This window comes from Elephas maximus, chromosome 17, assembly GCF_024166365.1.
Source record: "Elephas maximus indicus isolate mEleMax1 chromosome 17, mEleMax1 primary haplotype, whole genome shotgun sequence".
In the NCBI taxonomy this organism is placed as follows: Eukaryota; Metazoa; Chordata; class Mammalia; order Proboscidea; family Elephantidae; genus Elephas; species Elephas maximus.
The window spans coordinates 44,704,537-44,726,512 of record NC_064835.1 but is presented as its reverse complement, the minus strand read 5'-3'; the positions used below and the strand labels follow the sequence as shown (position 1 = coordinate 44,726,512).

Here is a 21,976-nt window from a genome sequence, read left to right as displayed (position 1 = left end):
AAAACGGTCAACTTTCCACACCTCTGTCATGACAGAAGTTGAAAAGAGAGATTGGGTCCGATCCTTAGGATCAGTTATAAGTACCATTAACAAATATGCCTCTTCCCGTTTGTCTTTCCCCTCTGATAAGGCTCTTCATAGGTTCAATCCAAGAGATCGGGTCCTGTTAAAGGTTTGGAAAAATCAACATCCAGAAGATCAACTAGCCCCCATCTGGTTGGGACCATATGAACTCCTCCTGACTACTCATTCCTCTCTGAAACTGGCCAGAGTAACTGCATGGGTTGGGACTACCTCAACTGGAAAAGAGTCAAGGCAGGCTCCTACAATTCTCCAGTCAGGAGGCACCTTGACTTTACAAGTAGGAGATACCCTGACTCTCCCTTGTGTTATTTCAACTTTAACGCCTGTAGGTCCTATTAAGTGGATTCGGGAATCCTCAGATGAAAGGCAGTCTATAGTTTGGGGAATGACTGGGGATTTTCCTCAAGCTTCCCCCATGACAGACATTACTCAGTCTAAAAATGGTGATTTTTCTATTATTATCCAGAATGTTAGTCTATCGGGACATATTTCTGTGTGAAATATAGGAAGGAGTTTCTATGGATGTCAACGTCAGCTGGGAGTAGGGGACTCATGTGATTATTATTGGGAAAAAAGAATCATCTCACCTTCCAGAAGCCTGGGACTTGTCATCTAATGGTCTAGTTACCTTGTCCCAAGCTGTGGCTAAGGGAAGGAATCTCAGCAATTGCTGGGTGTGCCACCATTTGCCACTCTCTGGTGAACCCCTAAGTCCTATGGCTGCCCTGGTTTTTGACTATGATAAAATTATTTCTGGGGGTGTGTTAACACACCATGCTCCCCGAGCACCTGTAAGTGCAAGATTAGTGCAATATCCTTTTTTCATCCCTTGTTTTTTCCTCTCTAATCTGAATAACCATAGTGAAAAAGGAAATTGGGAATTAAAGTCCCAAGTACCCCAAGTATGAATAGATCAGCAAATTTTCAGGGATTTCCAGCTCCTCTCTTCATGGAATGACTCTCTCGTTAACCCTTATTTGTTACATTTTAGTTCAAGCCTTCCAGATGTCCTGAAAGAAAATTTGTCTTTCGTGCCCCTCCAGGTTGGTTTTCTCTGTAGAGATAAGCCATATGCCTATAGTGAGTTGCCCAATTCAACTAATTCACCGTGGACTTGGGCCATCTAATGCTTAAATGGTATCCACATCGTGGTTCAATGCACCCTAGGGTTCCTAGTCCTCCCCACCCAAGTCCATTCCACCACCAGCATTCCACACCCATCAAGAAAAAAATGTGATGTTTTCTCTGTAGATTCTGTTACATTAGAAACCCAGAATGAGGGATATAACCCAGTGTTAGAAGAATCTGGTTTTCGTTAGTGGTATCTGAGGACCATAATCCTTGGACTAGGCGTATACCATATGGAAATGGTTATTAAAAACCTTTCAGATGCAATCCATTTGTTAGCCATGGGTATGGAAAGAGCCCTGAAGACCCAGCAAGCCTCCTTAAATTCCCTGTTGGAAGTGGTCTTAGACTATAGAATTGCATTGGACTTCCTATTGACAGGATCAGGGGGTATTTGTGGCATCACTAAGAAGACTTGTTGTACCTGGATTAACACTTCAGGAGAAGTGGACATCGGATGAAAAACAAAGTTACTGAATGGACGAATCCCATAACACGGCCCAGTGGACTGTGGGATTGGATCTTGAGTCTATTCCCATCCATAGCATCTTGGTTAGTCCCTCCTGTCACGTTGAAATTTGTAATTTTAATAGTGTGTATTTGTGTTCCATGTTTTCTAAAAACCTGTGCCAAAGGAACTGAGACCACCTTAAAGGTAGGAAATATATTTGCCCTAATTGGCCAAGGGAGTTCTCCAGGCAACCAAGGGGATGTTCAGCACCTGATTCAATTAGACATTATTGCCTTTTATACTAACTCTACTTCTAACACCCACCCTAAATAAACATGCTCTGACTGCATGCCCCTCTTCGGCAGGAAGCAACCAAATTGAGCAGCATCCCGCTTCCCAAAATTGAGAAACCTTCAGAAAAAGGAGGGATTGAAGCAGAGAAAATACATTTTCTGTAGTGTTTTAGTATTAAAATAATAGAGAATGTATTTTCTTGTTTAGCTGTATAAGATGTGATTAAAATCTTTAGTCTTTGCAAATGTCGATTATTTGCTCTGGAATCTGTATCACATTTGTTCCATTGTAGTAAAAACGAAGGAATCAAGATTTTTGTTGTCAATTAAACCATGCTTCTCTCTCAGGTGTCAAAAACAATGAGCAATACCATCAGGAAACGAGATAATTGAGCAAAACCCGGACCCATCCAGTGACAGAAAGCAGGATGGCATGAAGAGGCCTGCAAGACATCAACAGTAAGTCCCTTTGTCATTACGTCTCCCTCGAAGAAGAATCAACATTTCTGGGAATTTTTAAACCCTGTACCTCTTCCTATAAAACCCTTCTGTAGCCCTCTCAGGGCAGACAGAATCTAGGGGCAACTTTGCCCCTTCTGTCCCTAGAACACGAAGTTCAATAAAACCCTCTTGCTGCTTACCTCCTCCTATCTCACTATTGACTTGGGACAAGCAGCACAAATCTGCAATTTGCCGTAATATTGTTTTTTGTGTCTAGCGTGGGGTGGCCATCTTGGACTGTTGGTCAGTTTTGTTGTCCAACCGAAAGTATGGCTTCATAACTTACAGGAGACAGTAATTCTTTTAGAATTAGGAATACTATACTGTCTGTGTATAGGTAATATAAGAAAATTTCAAAGCCATTTTCTAAGCAAGAAATAGTTTTTACAAGATTTTTCATTTTCTAGATATTTTAGTTCAATATATCATGAAATCAAACAATCCTTCATAATGGAATTTCAGAACACTTAATTGTGCACATGAGAAAACGACAGAGAACAAGAGGGAGTCATTTGAACAGAGCAAGAAGATACTGCATGGTTTAAAATCAGAAAGGATATAAATCAGGGTGGTATTTTTCCACCATACTTATTCAATCTGTATGCTGAGCAAATAGTTTGAAAAGCTGGACTATGGGAAGAAGAATACAGACTCAGGATTGGAGGAAGGCTCGTTAACAACCTACAATGTGCAGATGACACAACCATGCTTGTAGAAAGAAAAGACTTGAAGCGCACTTACGGATGAAGATCAAAGACTACGACCTTCAGTTTTTATTGCACTTCAACATAAGGAAAACAGAAATCCTCACAAATGGATCAATAATCATCATCATGATAAGTGGAGAAAAGATTGACATTGTCAAGGATTTCATTTTACTTGAGTCCACAAACAAAGCTGATAGAAGGAGCAGTCAGGAAATCAAATAACTTATTTCATTGGGCAAATCTCCTGCAAAAGAATTCTTTGAAGTTTTAAAAAGCAAAGACGTCACTTTGAGAACTATAGTGCACCTGACCCAAACCATGGCATTTTCAGTTGCCTCATTTTCATGCGAAAGCTGGACAATCAATAAGGAAGACTGAAGAAAAAATTGACGCCTTTGAATTATGCTGTGGATAAAGGTATTGACTCTGTCATGAACTTCCAGAAGAACAAACAAATCTGTCTTGGAAGAATTAGAGCCAGAATGCTCCTTAGAAGCCAGAATGACAAGAATTCATCTCATGTACTTTGGATATGTTATCAGGAAGGACCAGTCGCTGGAGAAGGACTTCATGCTCAGCAAAGTAGAGGACCAGTGAAAAAGAGGAACAAGATGGCTTGACACAGTGGCTGTAACAATGGGCTCAAACATAAAAATGATTCTAAGGCTGCTGCAGGACTGGGCACTGTCTCCTTGTGTACACAGGGTTGCCAAAAGTCAGAACCGACTTCCAGCACCTAACAACAACAGCTTTATATATACATATAAAGAAAGAGAAATAAGATAGAATATTCGTCAAGTTTAACAAGTCGTTACCAGGAATATCATTTTCACTACCTGAGGCATAAGAATTCTTTCCTCTTTTCCCCTTGCCTTAAACTGGGGTATTAGCTGTCTCTGTATAAGAGACAGTTTTTTTCTTCACTATCAAGCTGTTTTGACTTGAGGCTCTTTAGGAATTTCATTCATTAAGTCCCAAGGAAAGAGAATTTGTAGCACTAGATTCAAACATTCTTAAACAATTAACCTGGTATCACCAGATACCAGACCGTATTTTTTACTAGAAATCTGTTTTTTTTTAATTGTCCTTTTTCATCAAACATTTATACACACAGTGTTCTATGACATTAGTTGACCACCCCACGACATGTCAACACTCTGCCTTCTCAACCCTTTGTTCCCTATTACCATCTTTCCTATTCTCTCCTGCCTTTCAATTCCTGTCCCAGGGCTCGTGCGCTCCTTTAGCCTTGTTTTGTTTCGTGGATGTGTTCAATGATTGGCTAAAGAGTAAACATCAGGAGTGAACTCATTACTGAGCTGAAAGCATGTCAGGGGCCATACTCTCTGGATTTCTCCAGTCTCTGTCAGGTCAGCAAGTCTGGTCTTTCTTTTTGAGTTAGATTTTATTCCTACATTTTTCTCCAACTCTTTCTGGGGCCCTCTATTGTGGTCTCCGTCACAGCTGTCAGTGGTGGTAGCAGGACACTGTCTCATTGTACTGGACTCAGTCTAGTGGAAGCTGTGGTAGATGTGGTCCATTAGTCCTTTGGACTAATCTTTCCCTTGTCTCTTTAGTTTTCCTCACTATTCCTTACTCCCAAAGGGGTGAGACAAGTGAAGTATACTAGATGGCAGCTCACAGACTTTTTAGACCCCAGACACTACTCACCAAAGTAGAATGTAGAACATATTCTTTACAAACTATGTCATGGCAATTGAGCTAGATATTCCCCGAGATCACAGTCCCCTCAGCCCTCAGCCCAGCAATTCGGTCCTTTAGGGAGTTTGGATGCACCTATGGAGCTACCATGACCTTGTCTTGTACAATTTCTGCTGCCTTCCCCACTATTATGTACTCTCTTACTCTTCACCAAGGTTTCCACTTATCTATTAGATACCAGACAAACTTGAATGATCTCAGGTCCAACTCATTATTTGCAGACACTCTTTGGGTCAGCAAGATGGGTGTGGGAATGATTCCTTTCTTAGATGAGCTGAGAGAGAACCATGCAGGATGGCCCTAGACACCCATCTGTCCATCTTCAGGGTCTCTGATGTTTTCTTACAGTGTCAGGGCCATGTGCTTTTTGTTCTTGACATGAATACAGCCTTTTACAATCCAAAATGACCACTACTGCAGGCGGTACCAACTTTCTCTCTGTTGGTTTTCCTCCAAACACAGAAGGCACTTTGTTATTTGCTCACAGGAGAGGTCCACCCTCCCCTTTGTTCTTTCCACACTGCTGCACCCACCAAGGGATTTGCATATTGTTCCCCAGAGAGGGCCTTCCCTGGCCAAGTCTGAGATAAAAGTTCAGCTCCAATCTGCCTTTACTTATCAGGATTTATTCCTTCAACTTCTCAAAATGAGGTTTCCTGCTCAGCTTCTGGGGCTGTTAATGCTCTGGATCCCTAGTGAGGACAGAGAGGGGATGGGAAAGGAGAAGGAGGTGGGGAGGGTCATCTCTGGGGGCACCACAGTTTCCTGTGTGTATTCTGTTCTCAAGTTAGATGCCTATGTCACAGCCACTAGGAGAGTCATATGGTGTTCAGATCTGTGAAACAGAAGAGAACACAAGAGTAAGAGGGACCTGCTCTCTGGTGAAGATTTTAGTGAAGAAAGAGATTCTTTTATGCCTGGCATTCTCAGGCTATTTTTTTTTAATTGTCTCGTTTGGGGTATGAATTAAAATTTCACACACGGACACACAATTAATTAGCCTGAAAGAAATCTTGAAAATCCTTCTTAATATTGGTAGTAACCTTTCACTTCTGTCTCATAATTTTAACTCCCCATAGGGATACTGTGGTGACTCACACTCCAGTCTCTCTGCCAGTCATGCTCAGAGAGCCAGCCACCATCTCCTACAAGTAGAGTCAGAGCCTCCTACATAGTGATGGTTACACCTTTTTGAACTAGGACCAGCAGAAGCCAGACCAGCCTCCACAGCTTCTATGCTATAGGGCATCAAGCCTGTTCCCTTGGGTCCCAGTGGGTCAGGACCAGATTTCTCTCTGTAAATCAGTAGGGTGGAGGCTGAGGATGTTCCAATTTATTACTGCCAGCAAAGTATACAACTTCCTCCCACAGTGGTCCAGCCCTGCACACAAACCTCTCTGATTGGGGTAGCCCAGCTGCCTAAATGTGTGGTCTGTGTGGGGAGCAGTCCCAGCAGAGTCTGCTAAGAGGAAGACGTCAGAGACCTCAGGGGAGCGGGTTGAAGCTGAGGACTCTGGACCATGAGTGCCTCTGCTACACCTCAGACACTGCTTGCTCGTGGCCGGTCAGCCGCACCAGTCTTGACATGGCAGAGCCAGCAGGGAGAATGGAGGAGGTCCCAGTGCCTCTGAGCAACTAGGCCAGATGCCAGGAGAACTGACTGAGAGCTTATCCTAAACCTCCTGCCTGTGTACATTTGTCAATTAAATTTAGTCAGCATGATAGGCAGACATTTGACACAGACAGTGGCAACACAAGTTGAATACATGTGGAGGTTAAGTAGGCTTTTTGTGTATTTTATCAGGATAATATTTGGTGATATTTAGCCATTAGTATTTTCCCACTTTCCCAAGCCTCTGCTTCTCATTTTACCACTTATGGTTCACCTTGAATTAAGATAGTTGAAATATCATTCTATATTAGATGTCCTCAGGGGGAGTGTGGCTGAGAAGAATTTGTGAAGATGCTGATTTTATAGCCTCCAAAAATCCTTCTGGAAATGTATAGGAGACACAAGATGCTAATTCCTCAAGCGTTGAATTTCCCCAATTACTTCATGTTGAGAAAAACGATTTCTAAGAATTTTATAAGTTGGGTTTTAAAAATAAAAAGCAAACTGAAAGATGTAGAACAACATTTATTCCATAAACTACTAGAAGGATACAGAATGACAGAAATGTTTTTCTTTCTAAAGGTCAGAATTTTAAGGCTGTGTCAATATTTATGCCTATTCCCACGTAAGGTAATCCAGCTGAATGTGGAAATTGTCAAACAATATTCATTCAAAAGTGGTTACAGCAGTATATAGGCAGATAACTGCCAAAAATGCAAGCCAGATTCAGACAACAACCTAGAACAAGGGCTATCATTGCTAATGTCAGATGGATCCTGGCTAAAAGCAGATAATACCAGAAAGATATTTACCTGTGTTTTACTGACTATGCAAATGCATTCAAGTGTATGGTTTGTAACACATTAGGGGCAACATTGCGAAGAATGGGAATTCCGGAACACCTAAATGTGTGCATGAGGACCTGTACATAGGTCAACAGGCAGTCATTCAAAGAGAATAAGGAGATGCTGCATGGTTTAAAGTCATAAAATGTGTGTGTCACAGTTGTATCCTTTCACCATACTTATTCAGTCTATATGCTGAGCTAATAGTTTGAGAAGATGGATTATATGAAGAAGAATGAGGAATCAGGATTGGAGGAAGACTCTTTAGTAACCTGCATGATAAAGATGACACAAACATGTTTGCTGGAAATGAAGAGGACTTGAAGCATTTACTGATGTAGGTCAAGGACCACAGTCTTCGGCAGGGATTACAATTCAATATAAAGAAAACAAAATTCTTCACAAATGGGCCAATAAGTAACATCATGATAAACGGACAAAATATGGATTTCATTGTCCTTGGATCCCTAATCAATGACCATGGAAGCAACATTCAAGTAAACAAAGGATGCATTGCACTGGGCAAATTGGCTGGAAAAGTCCTTTCTAAAGTGTTAAAAAGCAAAGACGTCACTTTAAATACTAAGATGCACCTGAACCAAGACATGATGTCTTCAGTCGCCTCCTATGCATGTGAAATTGGGCAATGAATCAGGAAGACCAAAGAAGAATTGATGCCTTTGAATTATTGTGTTCGCGAAGAATATTGAACATATCATGGACTTCCAGAAGGAACAAATTTGTCTTGGAAGAGGTACAGCCAGAGTGATCTTTAGGAGGGAGGGTGGCGAAACTTCGTCTCACATACTTTGGATATATTATCAGGAGGGATCCGTCCCTGCAGGAGGACATTATGCTTGGTAACGTAGAGGGTCAACAAAACAGAGGAAGACCCTCAACAAGATGGATTGACTTGGTGTTTGCAGCAATGGGCACAAGCCTAACAAGACTGATAAGGATGGCCTAGGACTGGGCAGTGTTACATTGTGTTGTTCATACAGTTGCTAGGAGTTGGAGCTGACCGGACAACATCTAACAGCAACAACAACAAAACTGAGCAAGATACTGATGAGATTTTTTTTTTTTGAAACTCCAAAAATAAGAAATGTAAAACGGTTAGTATAAACATTAATCTTCAAGGTGAAAAAACTTTGATGAAGATCTAATACTGTCAAATATTGAGATATATTCTTATCAGTCAGGGATTTTGATTGCAAACAAGAGAAACCAACCAAGTCTAAACTAAGCAGAAAATGAAATGATTACTGGGTGACATGCAGATTGGACTGAAAGTCTACAGAATATGCTGTAGAAAATGTACATGAACCAGCTGGCAAAAGCACAGTCCACGATAAATCAGAGAAAGAAGTTTGTATATGATCCCACCACCACCACAGATGGACTGGCTCCACCACCATTGGACACCAGCGATGAAACTTTGGATATTGGAAGCCTCTGCTACCATTCTGTTTGCAAATACTGTTGACTCTGTGAATTGAGCATTAGTGCCATTTCCTCAGGAACAGAATAAGTGGTCTTCAAGAATATATTTACATTCCCAGAAACTGTAATCAACCAATATGAAACCCATTACCATTGACTTGATTCCAATTCCTAGCAACCACATGTGTTACAGAGCAGCCCTGAGCTCCATAGACATTTCTGTTCTATAACCTTCATGGAAGCAGACCACTAAGGCTTTCTTCTGTGGCTCCCCTGGGTGGGTCCCAACTGCCATCCTTTAGGTTACTTGCTGAGCATGAACTGCCTGCACCACTCAGGCACCTTCAGGAATTACGGCAGGAAAACTAAAATATAACTATTGTCATCAGAGAATCTAAAAAAACACATTTGACATATTCAAATAGCACTGCCCTATTCAAAAAGTAAGAAACATGCACTTTAGAAGTTTTTGTACCACAACCCGTTGATCTAAGAATTTCACCATTACACTCTGTGGTTCTGTGCATAGATGTTCGCTTGGCACCCCCCAACCTGAGCTCACACTTGCTGACCTAAATGTCATAAAAATCTACCAAGTACAGAAACTTTTGAATCAGTGTGTGCTTTCTTGTGTATGTTCTCAACAGCAAAAACAACAAAATGTAACCCTTTCCCATCGAGTTGATTCCAACACATAGGGACACATAGGACAGAGTAAAACTGCCCCATAAAGTTTCCAGGGTATGGCCAGTAGATGCGAACTGCTAACCTTTTCGTTAGCAACCATAGCTCTTAACCAATGTGCAACCAAGGTTACCACGATTGAACTGAAAAAAAAAAAGCTATGAAATATAGTTTCTTGGGGGATGGAATCTGAGCAATATCACACAAAGAGAAGCTGCAGGACAGGCACCACCCAGATGCTAGGCTCCTGCTCTGCTGTGTTCCAGGTGAGACAAAACCTAGGCATGGAGTTTTCTCTCCAGAGTGATCCTCCTGTTCAGATAGGTCTACAATTAGAAAAGAGATATGAAATAAATGTTACAAGCCACACAGGCCTGTCCACTTGTCCCAGTTAGAGACCATTTTGGTTTGATTTTCCTTCTATTCCTGATTGCACAGTATCTCTAGATCATCCTCGGGTGCCTTTCATTAGGTCTCAGCGGGCAGATCCTGCTCACTAGGTGCCAGAATCTCTGCTGTCTCCCAGGAGAGAAAGTCTCCATTAGTTGCAGGGCCAGTCGGAGTCTCCTCTACACTGACTGGAAACACTGCTTAGGCTGGCTTCTGCATAAACCTGAGGAGGGACCTACATGCCTCCTTTACCTCACTTCCTCTATGCATGGTGTTGTGATGCTAAACAGGCTTCAGCAGCACTTTCAGACTAATAGAGACTAGAGAGAAAGGCCTGGTGATCAACTTCTGAAAAAGCAGCCAGAGAAAATCCCATGGATGAAAACAGTCAGATCTTATCGTTCAGTGGGTTGTCATGACTCAGGGCCTGACAAGATGGCAACTAACAACAGGAAAAAACTATGATTTTCTTCGGCCACGAAATTAGTCCTGGTAGCCCAAGGGATTAATTTAGAGAGAAAATAATGACAAAAAAAAATGGTAAAACTGGGCCCTGTTTCTAGAGTGTTAGGGTTAATGAGTTATAGACTGGACTTTGAAAGAATGAGTGCCACTGAAAGAAATGGAGAGAGGAGAAAGGGGCAGTAACATGGGAGCTTAGAGCAGGAAAACACCTTCATTGACATTGCCCAGGAAGGCTTGGCAGGAAAACAGGATCCATGGAAGGAAAAAGTAAGAGAGGAAGATCATGTTCTCTGAGGGAAATTATAAACACGAAGGGTTCAGATTTAATACTGGGTTGGATCCAGAGCTGGGAGGGGAAATTGCAGAGAAAGGAAAGTGTCCAGGAAAATAAGAAATTAAAATGAGAATTCTCTAGAGTAAAGACGGCACAAGGAAGACAAAACTAATCTTTGTGGGTATAAAACTCACTGGATCAGTCCCGAAATCAGTCATGTGATGTAGCCTTGTGAAACAAGCAGGTTCCTGTGGTATGAAAACTCCTGACAAAGTCTACAAGAGATTTTTAGGCATTCTTTCTTCTATAATTTCCCACAAAAGGGGATCCAGAAGAAGCCACATCCCTTAGTTTTCTCCTGGAGCCTGCCCAGACTCCAAGGAGTTGTTCAGGAGATGTGGCCTTTGGGGCAGAGAGAGGAAGCATGCATGTTCAGGGCTGAGCAGAAAGGAAGCAGCTGATGCAGTGAAGACTCACTGGCCTGTAGCCCTCAGAGGGAGGTTTGTGTTCAAGCTTGAAGCACTGGGGGAGTAAAGTTACTATGCTTCAGACAATAATAAACTGCGGCATCATGAGCCTGGAAGTTGCTGATGGTGAGAGTGAAGTCTGTCCCTGACCCACTGCCACCGAACCGGTCAGGGACCCCAGATGCCCAGTTCGATACACCGTAGATGAGCAGCTTAGGAGCCTGTCCTGTTTTCTGCTGGTACCAGGATAAGTAGTTGCTCACAGTCTGCCTGGCCTTGCAGTTGATGGTGACCGTTTCACCTTGAGACTTAGCCAGAGAGGCTGGAGACTGGGTCAGCACAATGTCCCCAATGGCACCTGCAATCAGAGTAGACAATTAACATGCATACATATATACACACACATTTTCACACATACATTAAAATATACCAATTATACCGCAACATCTAGTGATATTACATATCAGCAAAGAAATGGTTCCATTTTGCAAATAACTGTCATTTCCCACTCTATGTTATAAACCTTTTTCAACTCTAGAAAGATACTACTCTAGAGAGATTGAAACACTTTTCATTTCTCACCAGAGGCCCAGAGCAACAGGGACATGAGGATCAGAGTGTGTGGCACCATCTTGCTGCCCCTGCCTGCCTGATGCAGATCAGCTCCCATAGCAAAGGCCCTGTTTATAATATCTGAGCAGCCAGCCTGGTGTTGGAGGGGTCTATGCAAAGCAGTCAGTGAATTGAAAGCAAATTACATGGGCCATAGGTTGTGAAACTAGCCAGAGTACTTCAAGAGCCAAATATATCACATAAAGTATAATTTTATGACTAGAAAAGACAAAGCAGGATCATAGAAGCTCTAATATCTCTCAGAAAAAAAAAAAGGAAAATTTGCAGCCTGGTGGATTCCAACTCACAGCAATCCCGTGTGTTACACAGTAGAGCTGCTCCATAGGGTTTTCTTGCCTGTAGTCTTTATAGAAGCAGATTGACAGCCTTTTCTTCCAAGGTAACACTGGGTGTGTTCAAACTGCCAACCTTTAGGTTAGCAGCCCATCACAAGTGCTTGAAACACGTATAATCTAATGATTAGCTTCAACGTTAACATAAAAACAGTTTTAAATGGGTTTAGGTTCCGTAAATGTTGGACTAGTTTACTCAAATCAACAGTTTTGTGAAACAATAAAAAATGCTGGGGGGGTTGGGGAAGAAAACCAGGAAAGGGAAGAATATGGGAAATTTTTTCCTCAATGTTTGATAAAAATTTATAGCTAGAAAATGTCTGAGCTCTGAAGATACTCGTACCCTGAAGGATACCTAAAGGACACTGCAAGCACTTGAGATTAGATTCAAGGGTGTGGAAGAGCCAGAGAAATGGAAGACAAGTCTCGAATTTACTGGCATTGAAAGTCCTCAGGGAGCCTATATTGAGTTACGGTCCAGGAGGGCTCAGATCACAAAGGAAGTGTGAACCAAAGAGAAAGTGGAACCCACCATGCCCACAGTGGGTAGAACCTGATAAGAGGGCTCTAGAATCATTTGTGGTAATGGAGAGGAAAAACCAAGCAGGATTTCCTTGTAAAGTTATGATTGAATGCCAACTCTTCAAAGAGTTTCTTTCCAGGTATGGATGGCCTTGGTGGGCCTGGAACTCTTCAGCCTTCAAGGTGAGACTTCATCTCTCTTACTTTGGATATATTACCAAGAAGGACCAGTCCCTGCAGGAGGTCATGGGTCATAAGGTAGAGGGTCAGCAAAAAAACGGAAAGAGCCTCAAAGAAATGGCTTGACACAGTGGCTGCGATATTGGGCTCAAACATAGCAAAGGCTGTGAGGACGGCTCAGGACAAGGGGGTGTTTTGGTTTGTTGTACACAGAGGGTCACTATCAGTTGGATCCAATGTGATGGTGCAGAACAACAACATGATATGAATATGAATGTGATGCAACAGAAGTAACAGGGAACAAAAGGAGTTCTGTTCATACTTCACATTTGGGCATTATACGAGTTTATTCAAAGAAACAAATGACAAACTTAGCATTGTATGCAAAGTACAGAAAACAAAAATGGAGACACTTCAGATCTGAAGAAGAGTGAACTGAATTTCTACAAATTAGAAATAGAGTTACCAAAATTTCAAAACTTTGGGGAAGACAGACTTCCACTTGTAGGCTAGATGGAATAACAAGGAGAAGATTTACCATCACCCACGAAAAAAAAAAAAATTAACCAATTAAAAATTATATTTAACAGTTAATGAGCTGAGCTCCTAGTCCAAAAACAGTAGCCCAAAAACCAAATAAAATAGACAAAAAACCTGGTGATCTACTTCTGAGAAATGAATCATTGAAAATCCTATGAAAATTATTGGAAATCATACCATTGACACACGTGGGGTGACCATGAGTCAGAATCAAGTCAACAGCAAATGGCTTTCATCTTACAAGAGTGCATCGTTAGGCCTTTCTTCCAAGGCTCCACGGGTGGATTCAAAGTGCTAACCTTTCAGTAGTAGTCAAGCACAAAACATTAGCTCCACATCACTAGTTAAATTTTCATTTGGGGAAGATAATCCAAGCTCAAAGCTGCCTATCACTACCCTCTTACCAGGGCAGAGGTGGGAGAAGGTCTCACTTACTAGACACTGTCACAGAGATTGCTGTGGTTTATGTTTTGATCATGCAAAAAAGTTGGCAGGAAGTAGTCAGAAAATCGGCAGCTGGGCCTTCTCTTGCTCCAAAAGAGAGCAGGCCTCCTGCTATTCCTGCTCACATCCTTCAAAAATGCTTTCAGGCCTCACCCTCACTAGGTAGCCATTTGCAGTCCCATCTGACCTTCTCTAACCTGCATCAAGCCTGACTCCCAAATACCTTTACTGCTGCCCCAGAACAGCACCTCCTCTCTAGGCCAAAGGCTACAGTCACTATCCCCTGGGCATTCCTATCCTGTGTCCCTGATCAAGTTTATGTCAGAAAAAACATCTCAGGGTTGAGAAAATACTAGAGCCCTGCTTACTCTTGTGTAAAAGCAGTGCAGGTTATGTCTTCCCAAACACATTTTCACAACAACAAAAAATCCAAATATGAAAGTGAGGAAGAGAAAATAAGTTCTTTCCATCCAAAAAAAAAAAAAAAATGTTGTGTCAGCTCTTTCTTGTATTTTATGAGTCAGAAATTTACCTTTTTGTGAAAAGAGGTTTTTAAAAAATCTATTTTGGCTGTGTCTGCACCCCTCACATTCCCATTTCCCTACTTCTTGTTGTTAGCCGCTGTCGAGTCAATTTTATATTTAAAATTCCAAGCTTCTCCTTTATAATAATGCCCTCAGCCAAACCAAGAACGCCATGGCCCCTCTCTTATTTCATCACATTCATCTCGCAAAACCTAAACCCTGGAAACTCCACCCTCCACATACCTGCCTCCATGGCCCTAATGTGGCTGGAGAAAAACACATAATTATTCTGATTCTTTCATCCCCAAATTTATGCACACTACCTCAGGACAGCTCTTATTCCTGCCTCACACTGGTACTTCATTTACCTGGTTGGTTCAGTCTCCAACCTTTCTCTTTTCTTTTCTCTTCAAGTTGTAGCACCTACTTCTCATCCTACGTTTCAGCAAATGACCTCATTTCCTGGGTCTTGGAAGAGCTTTCACTAGCTCCTCTCAAGCATCTTCTGATCCACAGGCGTCTACACCCCCATGTGCTGCCTTCCTTCCTTCCTTGCTATTCCTGTAGATGAGCAGACAGCCCTCCTACCTGAGGCCAGGCCCTCTGCTTCTATACCCCTGTCCCTTCCAAGGGTATTTCTTGGCATTTCTCTCCTCTCTTTTCTAAACTATCCATGTTCCCCTCACTTCAGCATCATTCCTATCAGCATGAAACAGTATTTTAAAAAAATCTTTCAATTTCACACCTCCCTCCAGTTACGTTCTCTTTCACTCTTCTCCTTTACCTTAAGGCTCATTGAAACACTTGTATGTAGTCACCAAATGCACACTGTCTCTTTTCATACTCCCTTGGGCTCCCTCCATTGAAGTTGTTAACCCCACCTTCTCATAGAAACTGCTCTACTCAAAGCCACCGAAGACTTCCACACTGACCAATCCAGCGGTCACTTTTGAGTCCTCTTAGCAAATACACCAGTGGCTTTGAACACTTTGGTGATGCCTTCCTCCTTAATACAGCCTCCTCACTGAGCTCCCGGGCATCACACTTTTTGTTTTCCGTCTACACTGCTTCTTCTCAGACTCCTTTGCTGGATCTTCCTAGTCTCCGTTGCCTGAAAGCTCAGTCCCTGGGCATCTTTTGCTCTTCATCTATGCAACACTCATTTCATTGCTTATCAGATTAAATTCTCCAGCCCATATCTCTCTGCTGAACTCCAAACTCAGGTCCAATTGTCTACTTGACAGCCACAGGTGGAGGGCTAATACACAACTGAAACCTAAAATTCCTGATTTTCCTCCCCAAATCCACCCCTCCCAAGGTCTTTCCTATCTGAATAATCGTCAACTCTGCCCTTCTAGTTACTCACAGTGAAACCTTGAGGTCATCTTGAGACTTCTCATGCTCTTTGACAAAATCTTCAGGGTACTGTACCGACAGGGTTAAACGGTTCCCACCACTCCCATCATATCAGGGCCTGTGAGCTCCTGATGAAGCACTCTGTGCAACAGCCCAACGTGCAACTTACTGCTGCTCTTCTCCAGACCGCTTCACCGCCCACTGCCTCACCCCCTCCATTCAGACAGGGGAAATTAGCCACAAAGCTGCCCTTCTTGCTGCCATATTGCACCCCTAGTGCACTCTGATATGTGGTGTCTAGTTCCTGAAAATGCCAGCTTATTCTCAGAAATTTCATGAGCTCTGCATAGCCCTACAACTGCCCTAGACTCCCCAACCTCGGGGAGCTTGATTTTAGACTTAGTCTCTGAACTCCTTGCTTGACTGGCTTGCAATAAATTCTACCTAATCTTTCTCAAAGGCCTGGTGTCTCTCAACTGAATTGAAGGGTCACAGGGAGCAGGACTCACCCTCGTCAGATTACAATATTGTAAAACTATTTTCAAAATATGCCACTCCTCATCCCCTCCACTGCTACAACCATCACCAAAGCAATTGTCCTTTCTACCTGGATGATGGTAACGACCAGCTAATTGATACTTCTCCTGCCCTTGTCCCCCAAAGAGTTCCTGTTAAGCTACAAATCAAATCATGTCCTCTTTTGAAAACTATTCCAGTCATTATCACATCCTTTAAAATGAAAAGAAAATCCTTAAATTAGCTTACAAATCCTACAAAATGAGCCCCTTCATTATTTCTTTGACCTTATTGCCCACACTACCCTTCACAAAGCTGCTTCAAGAACAATGGCTTCCTTGCCTCTTTCCCAACATGTTGGATACATTTCTGCCTCAGAAATGTGTGATTTTGTCTAACTACAACACCTTTGCCTGGAGATATTCCCATGACTCATTTTCTCGCCAACATTGAGACTTTGATCAGTTCATTCCTTCTTAGTGTTGCCTTCCATCACCAATTATTGTAGACCAATTGCAAAAACACCCCAATTCTTTATCCCTCCCTGTATCCATACTACTGGTGACATGACTTTGTAGCTGCTCCTATTAGGGGATAAGTGCTATTTGCCCTCTCCTTCATATGAGTTATCTGTGTGAATTGTGTTGATAGATAACATGCAGCAAAAGAGACACTGTGCCAGTATTGAATCTAGACTTCAACAGTACTTACGTGCTTTTACTTACTCTCTTGGAATTCTTCCAATTGCTATCACAACAAACTAGTTTCAGTCTGGCAAGTGTTTAGAGAAATGTGGTCAAGTCACCTCAATAGCTGCATCTGATGACCAGCCAACTACAGACATGTGAAAGTTACCTGAGCCTTTCTAGATGAGCTAGCACGCAGGTGACCTGCCAGATAACTCTAAATGCATGAACTTTCCAGACAAGATCACTCAAGACTGGTCTATATCAACAGAACTCTTTATTGGTCCAACTCACCAATAAACATGAAAGCAATAAAAATGCTTATTGCTTTTAGCCACTGGGTTTTGTGGATGGTTTATGTGGATGGCAAGAGCTAACTGATACATCATCCTTTTTCAAAGTGCTACTCATCTGTTGTGGATTGAATTGTGTCCCACAAAATATATGTCAACTTGGCTAAGCCATGATTTCCAGTATTGTCTGGTAGTCCAAGATTTTTTGATCTGATGTGATTATCCTATGTGTTATCAATCCTACAACCATGAAGTCAACGAGGCAGGATTAGAGGCAGCTACATCAATGAGGCAGGAGTCAAACTACAGGGTTAGGTTTATCTTGACTTGATCTCTTTCGAAATATAAAAGAGAGACTCGAGCAGAAAGTAGAGACTTCTACCACCAAGAGTGAATAAACAGGGGTGGAGCTCGTTCTTTGGACTGGGTTTCCCTGTGCTGAGAAGCTCCTAGACCAGGGGAAGATTGATGACAAAGACCTTTCCCCAGAGCTGACAGAGAGAGACAGCTTTCTACTAGAGCTGGGATTCTTATTTGGGACTTCTAGCCTCCTAGACTGTGAGAGAATAAATTTCACTTCATTAAACCCATCCTTTTGTGATATTTCAGTTATAGCAGCACTAGATAAGTAAGACAACACCTTACACCAGCCAGCTCTTATTCCTTCCCCCTCTTTATTTTTCTTCATACCCATTACAAAATTACTTAGTAAATTTTAACTTATCCATGTGTTTATTTTCCATCTTCCCCAACTAGGATGACAGCAATGTTTCTGAGTATGACACATAGTAAGCTCTCAATTAATATTTCTTGAGTGAATAAATGACATGGAAACTTTAACATCCATTCTTTGAAAATATTTCTCATTGTTAGAGAAAAGGTGCTGTTTTGCACATAAGAATGTTCACAGTATATCGATCAAGTTTTTTTGAGATGACTCTGATGCCAAATTTTATCAATACATGTATTTCAGAAGGAGATACAGAAATAACACTAGAATACCTGGAGTTTTTGTATTAATACACTGAGATGAGAATATTAATTAAATGTTGTCAGAAGGATTCAATTATAGCTGAACAAAGAACCCTGGGTGGCAACAGTGGTTCAGTGGTAAGATTCTCGCCTCTATGCAGGAGACCTGAGTTTGATGCCAAGCCAATGCTCCTCAAACACAGGCACTACTCCTCTGTCAGTGGAGGCTTGCATATTGCTATGATGTTGAACAGATTTTAGGAAACCTTCCAGACTAAGACCAACTAGGAAGAAAGGCCTGGAGATCAGCATAGAAAAATCAGCCAGTGACAACCCTATGAATCACCATGACCCAATCCAATTCTTCATGAAATCACCATTGTTCTAGGAACCATAGCAGCTAAGAATAAAAAGAACCATGATTTCATTCAGTTAAAAAGTTAGACTGGGGTGCCCATGGGGTGAACTTAAAGTTGTGAGTTAATGAAAAAAGATGTGGGAATAGCTTCACTTATTTATAGAGTGAAAGGGTTAATGAGCTAGACACTTGCTTTTGAAAGAATGAATGTCACTGAAGGAAATGAAGAGAAGAGAAAGGTGAATAAAAAAAGGAGCTAGAACAGAAAAACACCGTCAGTGACATTGACCAGAAAGGCTTGGCCAAAAAGGGGATCTGTGGAAGGAAAAAGCAAAAAAGGAATACTACCTTCTATGAGGGAAGTTCAGAATATGAAGAGTTAAAGATTTAATCTTGGGAAAGTCAAGAGTTAAGGGGTAATTACAGAGAAAGGAAAAAGCCAGGGAAAGAAGGAATTAAATTGGGAATATTCCAGAGTCAAGATGGCACAGGGAAGAGAGAATTCATCTATCAGGATGTAAAACTCACTGAATGCTTCTCCGGATGAACCTTGTGATCTAGCCATGTGAAACATGCAGGTTTCTATACTATGAAAATTCCTGACATGACAAAGGCTATAAGAAAGGTTTACAGCACTTTTCTACAGTAATGTCCCAGAAAAAGGAGTTTAGAAAAGTCCGTGGCTCTTAATTTCCCGAAGGAGCCAAGGAATTAGTGAGGAGAGGAGGCATCTGGGGCAGAGAGAGGAAGTGTACGTGTTCAGGACTGTGTGGGAAGGAAGCAGCAGGTGCAGTGAAGAGTCACAGGCCTGCAGCCCTGGTGAGGAGGCTTATGTTCCAGGCTGAAGCACTGTGAGAGGGCAGCCATAATGTTGCTAACAGCAATAATCTGCCTCATCCTCAGCCTGGAGGCTGCTGATGCTGAGAGTGAAGTCTGTTCCAGACCTAATGCCACTAAACCCGTCAGGGATCTCAGATTTCCAGTTGGATGCCAAGGAGTTAAGAAGCTTAGGAGACTATCCTGGTTTCTGCTTGTATGAGGCTAAGGCATTGCTAACAGTCTGGCTGGACTTGTTCTGATGGTGACCGTTTCTCCCGGAGACACAGTCAGGGAGACCGGAGGCTGGGTTATCATCATGTCTCCACTGACACCTGCAATCAGAGAGGACAATTACCATACATACATGTATACACACACTTTTTCATAGGCACATTAAAAATACCATTTTAAATGTGCATTTTAATGGAATACATGTCACACATAATTGAGTCAATTTTGGAAATAGCCATCATTTCCCATTACGTCTTAATGTCATTGTTCAACTCTACAAAAATACTTCTCTCAAAGAATTGAGGCACTTTTCATTTCTCTCCAGAGACCCAGAGCAACAGGGACATGAGGACAGGAGCATGTAACACCATCTTGCTGCCTCCATCTGCTTGGTAAAAATCAGCACACATTGCAAAGCCCCATTTATATAATCTGAGCAACCACACTGGGCCTGGAGGGTCTATGCAAAGCCATCATTGAACGTGGAAGCAAACTACCTGGACAGAAAAAATAAGCAAGTTTCCTTGTAAAGTTGCAGCTGAAAGTCAATGCTCCAAGGAGTTTAACTCCAAGTGTGTATGGTCTGTGAGTGTCTGGTTCTCTCCAACCCTGCAATTAGCTTAAGATAGCCCAACTGATAGAACCAACAAATGGAAGCTGCTCTGTAAGAGGGCACGCCCATCATAAATCCACAGAACACCTCACAAATAATTTTTCAAATACTGTTACCACCAAGGAGTCAGACATTCTGGATATCCAAAAACATAAGATAACTAGGATATGAATATGAACGTGATGGAAGTGAAATAACAGTGAACAAAAGGAGTTCTCCTTACACTTTAGACTTGGGAGTTACGTGAGTTTTTATAAAGAAATAAATGATAACCTTTACATTCCATGCAAGGCACAGAAAACTAAAAGCAGGGGTACTAGAGATTTGAAAAAATTTTTTCTAGAAATTAGATACAGAATACACTTCTGTTAGTTTGTTATACTGTGGGGACTTACATGTTGCTTTGATGTTGGAAGCTATGCTGCCAATATAATAATACCAGCAGGGTCACCACAGTGGACAGGTTTCAGCTGAGCTTCCAGACTAAGGCAGACTAGAAAAAGGACCTGGTGGTCTGCTTCTCAAAGAATTAGCCAGTGAAACCTTATTAATAGCAACAGAACAATATCTGTTAAATAGTGCCAGAAGATGAGGCCCTTAGGTTGAAAGACACTCAAAAGAAGGCTGGGGGAGAGCTGCCTCCTTACAGTAGAGTTGACCTTAATGAAATACATGGAGTCAAGTTTTCAGGACATTCATGTGCTGATGTGGCATGACTCAAAATGAGAAGAAACAGCTCAGTACATCCATTAATAATCTAAATATGGAATGTACAAAATACGAATCTAGGAAAATGAAAATTGTCATAAATGAAATGGAATGCATAAACATCAATATTTTGTCATTAGTCCACTGAAATGGACTGGCACTGGTCATTTTGAATTAGAAAATCATATGGCCTACTATGCAGGGAATGATAACTTGAAGAGGAATGGCATTGCATTCAGCATCATCAAAATAAATAAATAAATACAAAGTACGATGCTGTCAGTGATAGACTAACATCCAAACATCCAAAGGAAAACCAGTTAATACGACTATTACTCAAATTTACCAACAAACTACTAAGGTCAAAGATGAAGAAATACAAGATTTTTACCAACGTCTGCAGTCTGAAATTGATCGAATAAGCAATCAGGATGCACTGATAATTACTGGTGATTGGAATGCAAATTTTTGGGGAAAAAAAAAGGATCAGTAGTTGGAAAATATGGCCTTGGTGATAGAAATGATGCCAGAGACTGTATGATTAAATATTGCAAGACCAAAGACTTCTTCACTGCAAGTCCCTTTTTCCACCAATATAAATGGCGACTATACACATGGACCCCACAAGATGGAATGCACAGAAATCAAATCAACTACACCTGTGAAAAGAGATGATGGAAAAGCTCAGTATCATAAATCAGAACAAGGTCAGGGGCTGAGTGCAAATCAGACCATCAATTACTCATATGCAAGTTCAAGTCGAAACTGAAATTAGAACAAGTACTTGAGAGCCAAAAAACGACCTTGAGTATATCCCACCTGAATTTAGAGACCATCTCAGGAACAGAGTTGACACGTTGAACACTAATGACCGAAAACCAGCCGAGTTGTTGAATGACATCAAGGACATCATACATGAAGGAAGCTAAGAGGTCATGAAGAAGACAGGAGGGAAAGGAAAGACCTAAATGGATGTCAGAAGAGACTCTGAGAATTGCTCTTGAATGTCAAGAAGCTAAAGCAAAAGGAAAAAATGATGAAGTAAAAGAACTAAAGAGAAGTTTTTGAAGGTCAGCTCGAGAAGACAAAGTAAAGTATTATGATGACACGTGCAAAGGTCTGGAGATAGAAATTCAAAAGGGAAGCACATACTCAGCATTTTTCAGGCTGAAAGAACTGAGGA

General features: G+C 41.6%; 1 gene segment (V, D, J or C); it reads right to left on the bottom strand.

The window, feature by feature from the left end:
• The window catches only part of LOC126060440 (immunoglobulin kappa variable 4-1-like), an 89,029-nt gene that overhangs the window by 20,711 nt on the left and 46,342 nt on the right, over window positions 1–21,976 (bottom strand). Inside the window, 1 exon segment of the V gene segment in view lies at window positions 11,368–11,424. Within this exon segment, the coding sequence occupies window positions 11,368–11,424 (57 nt within the window).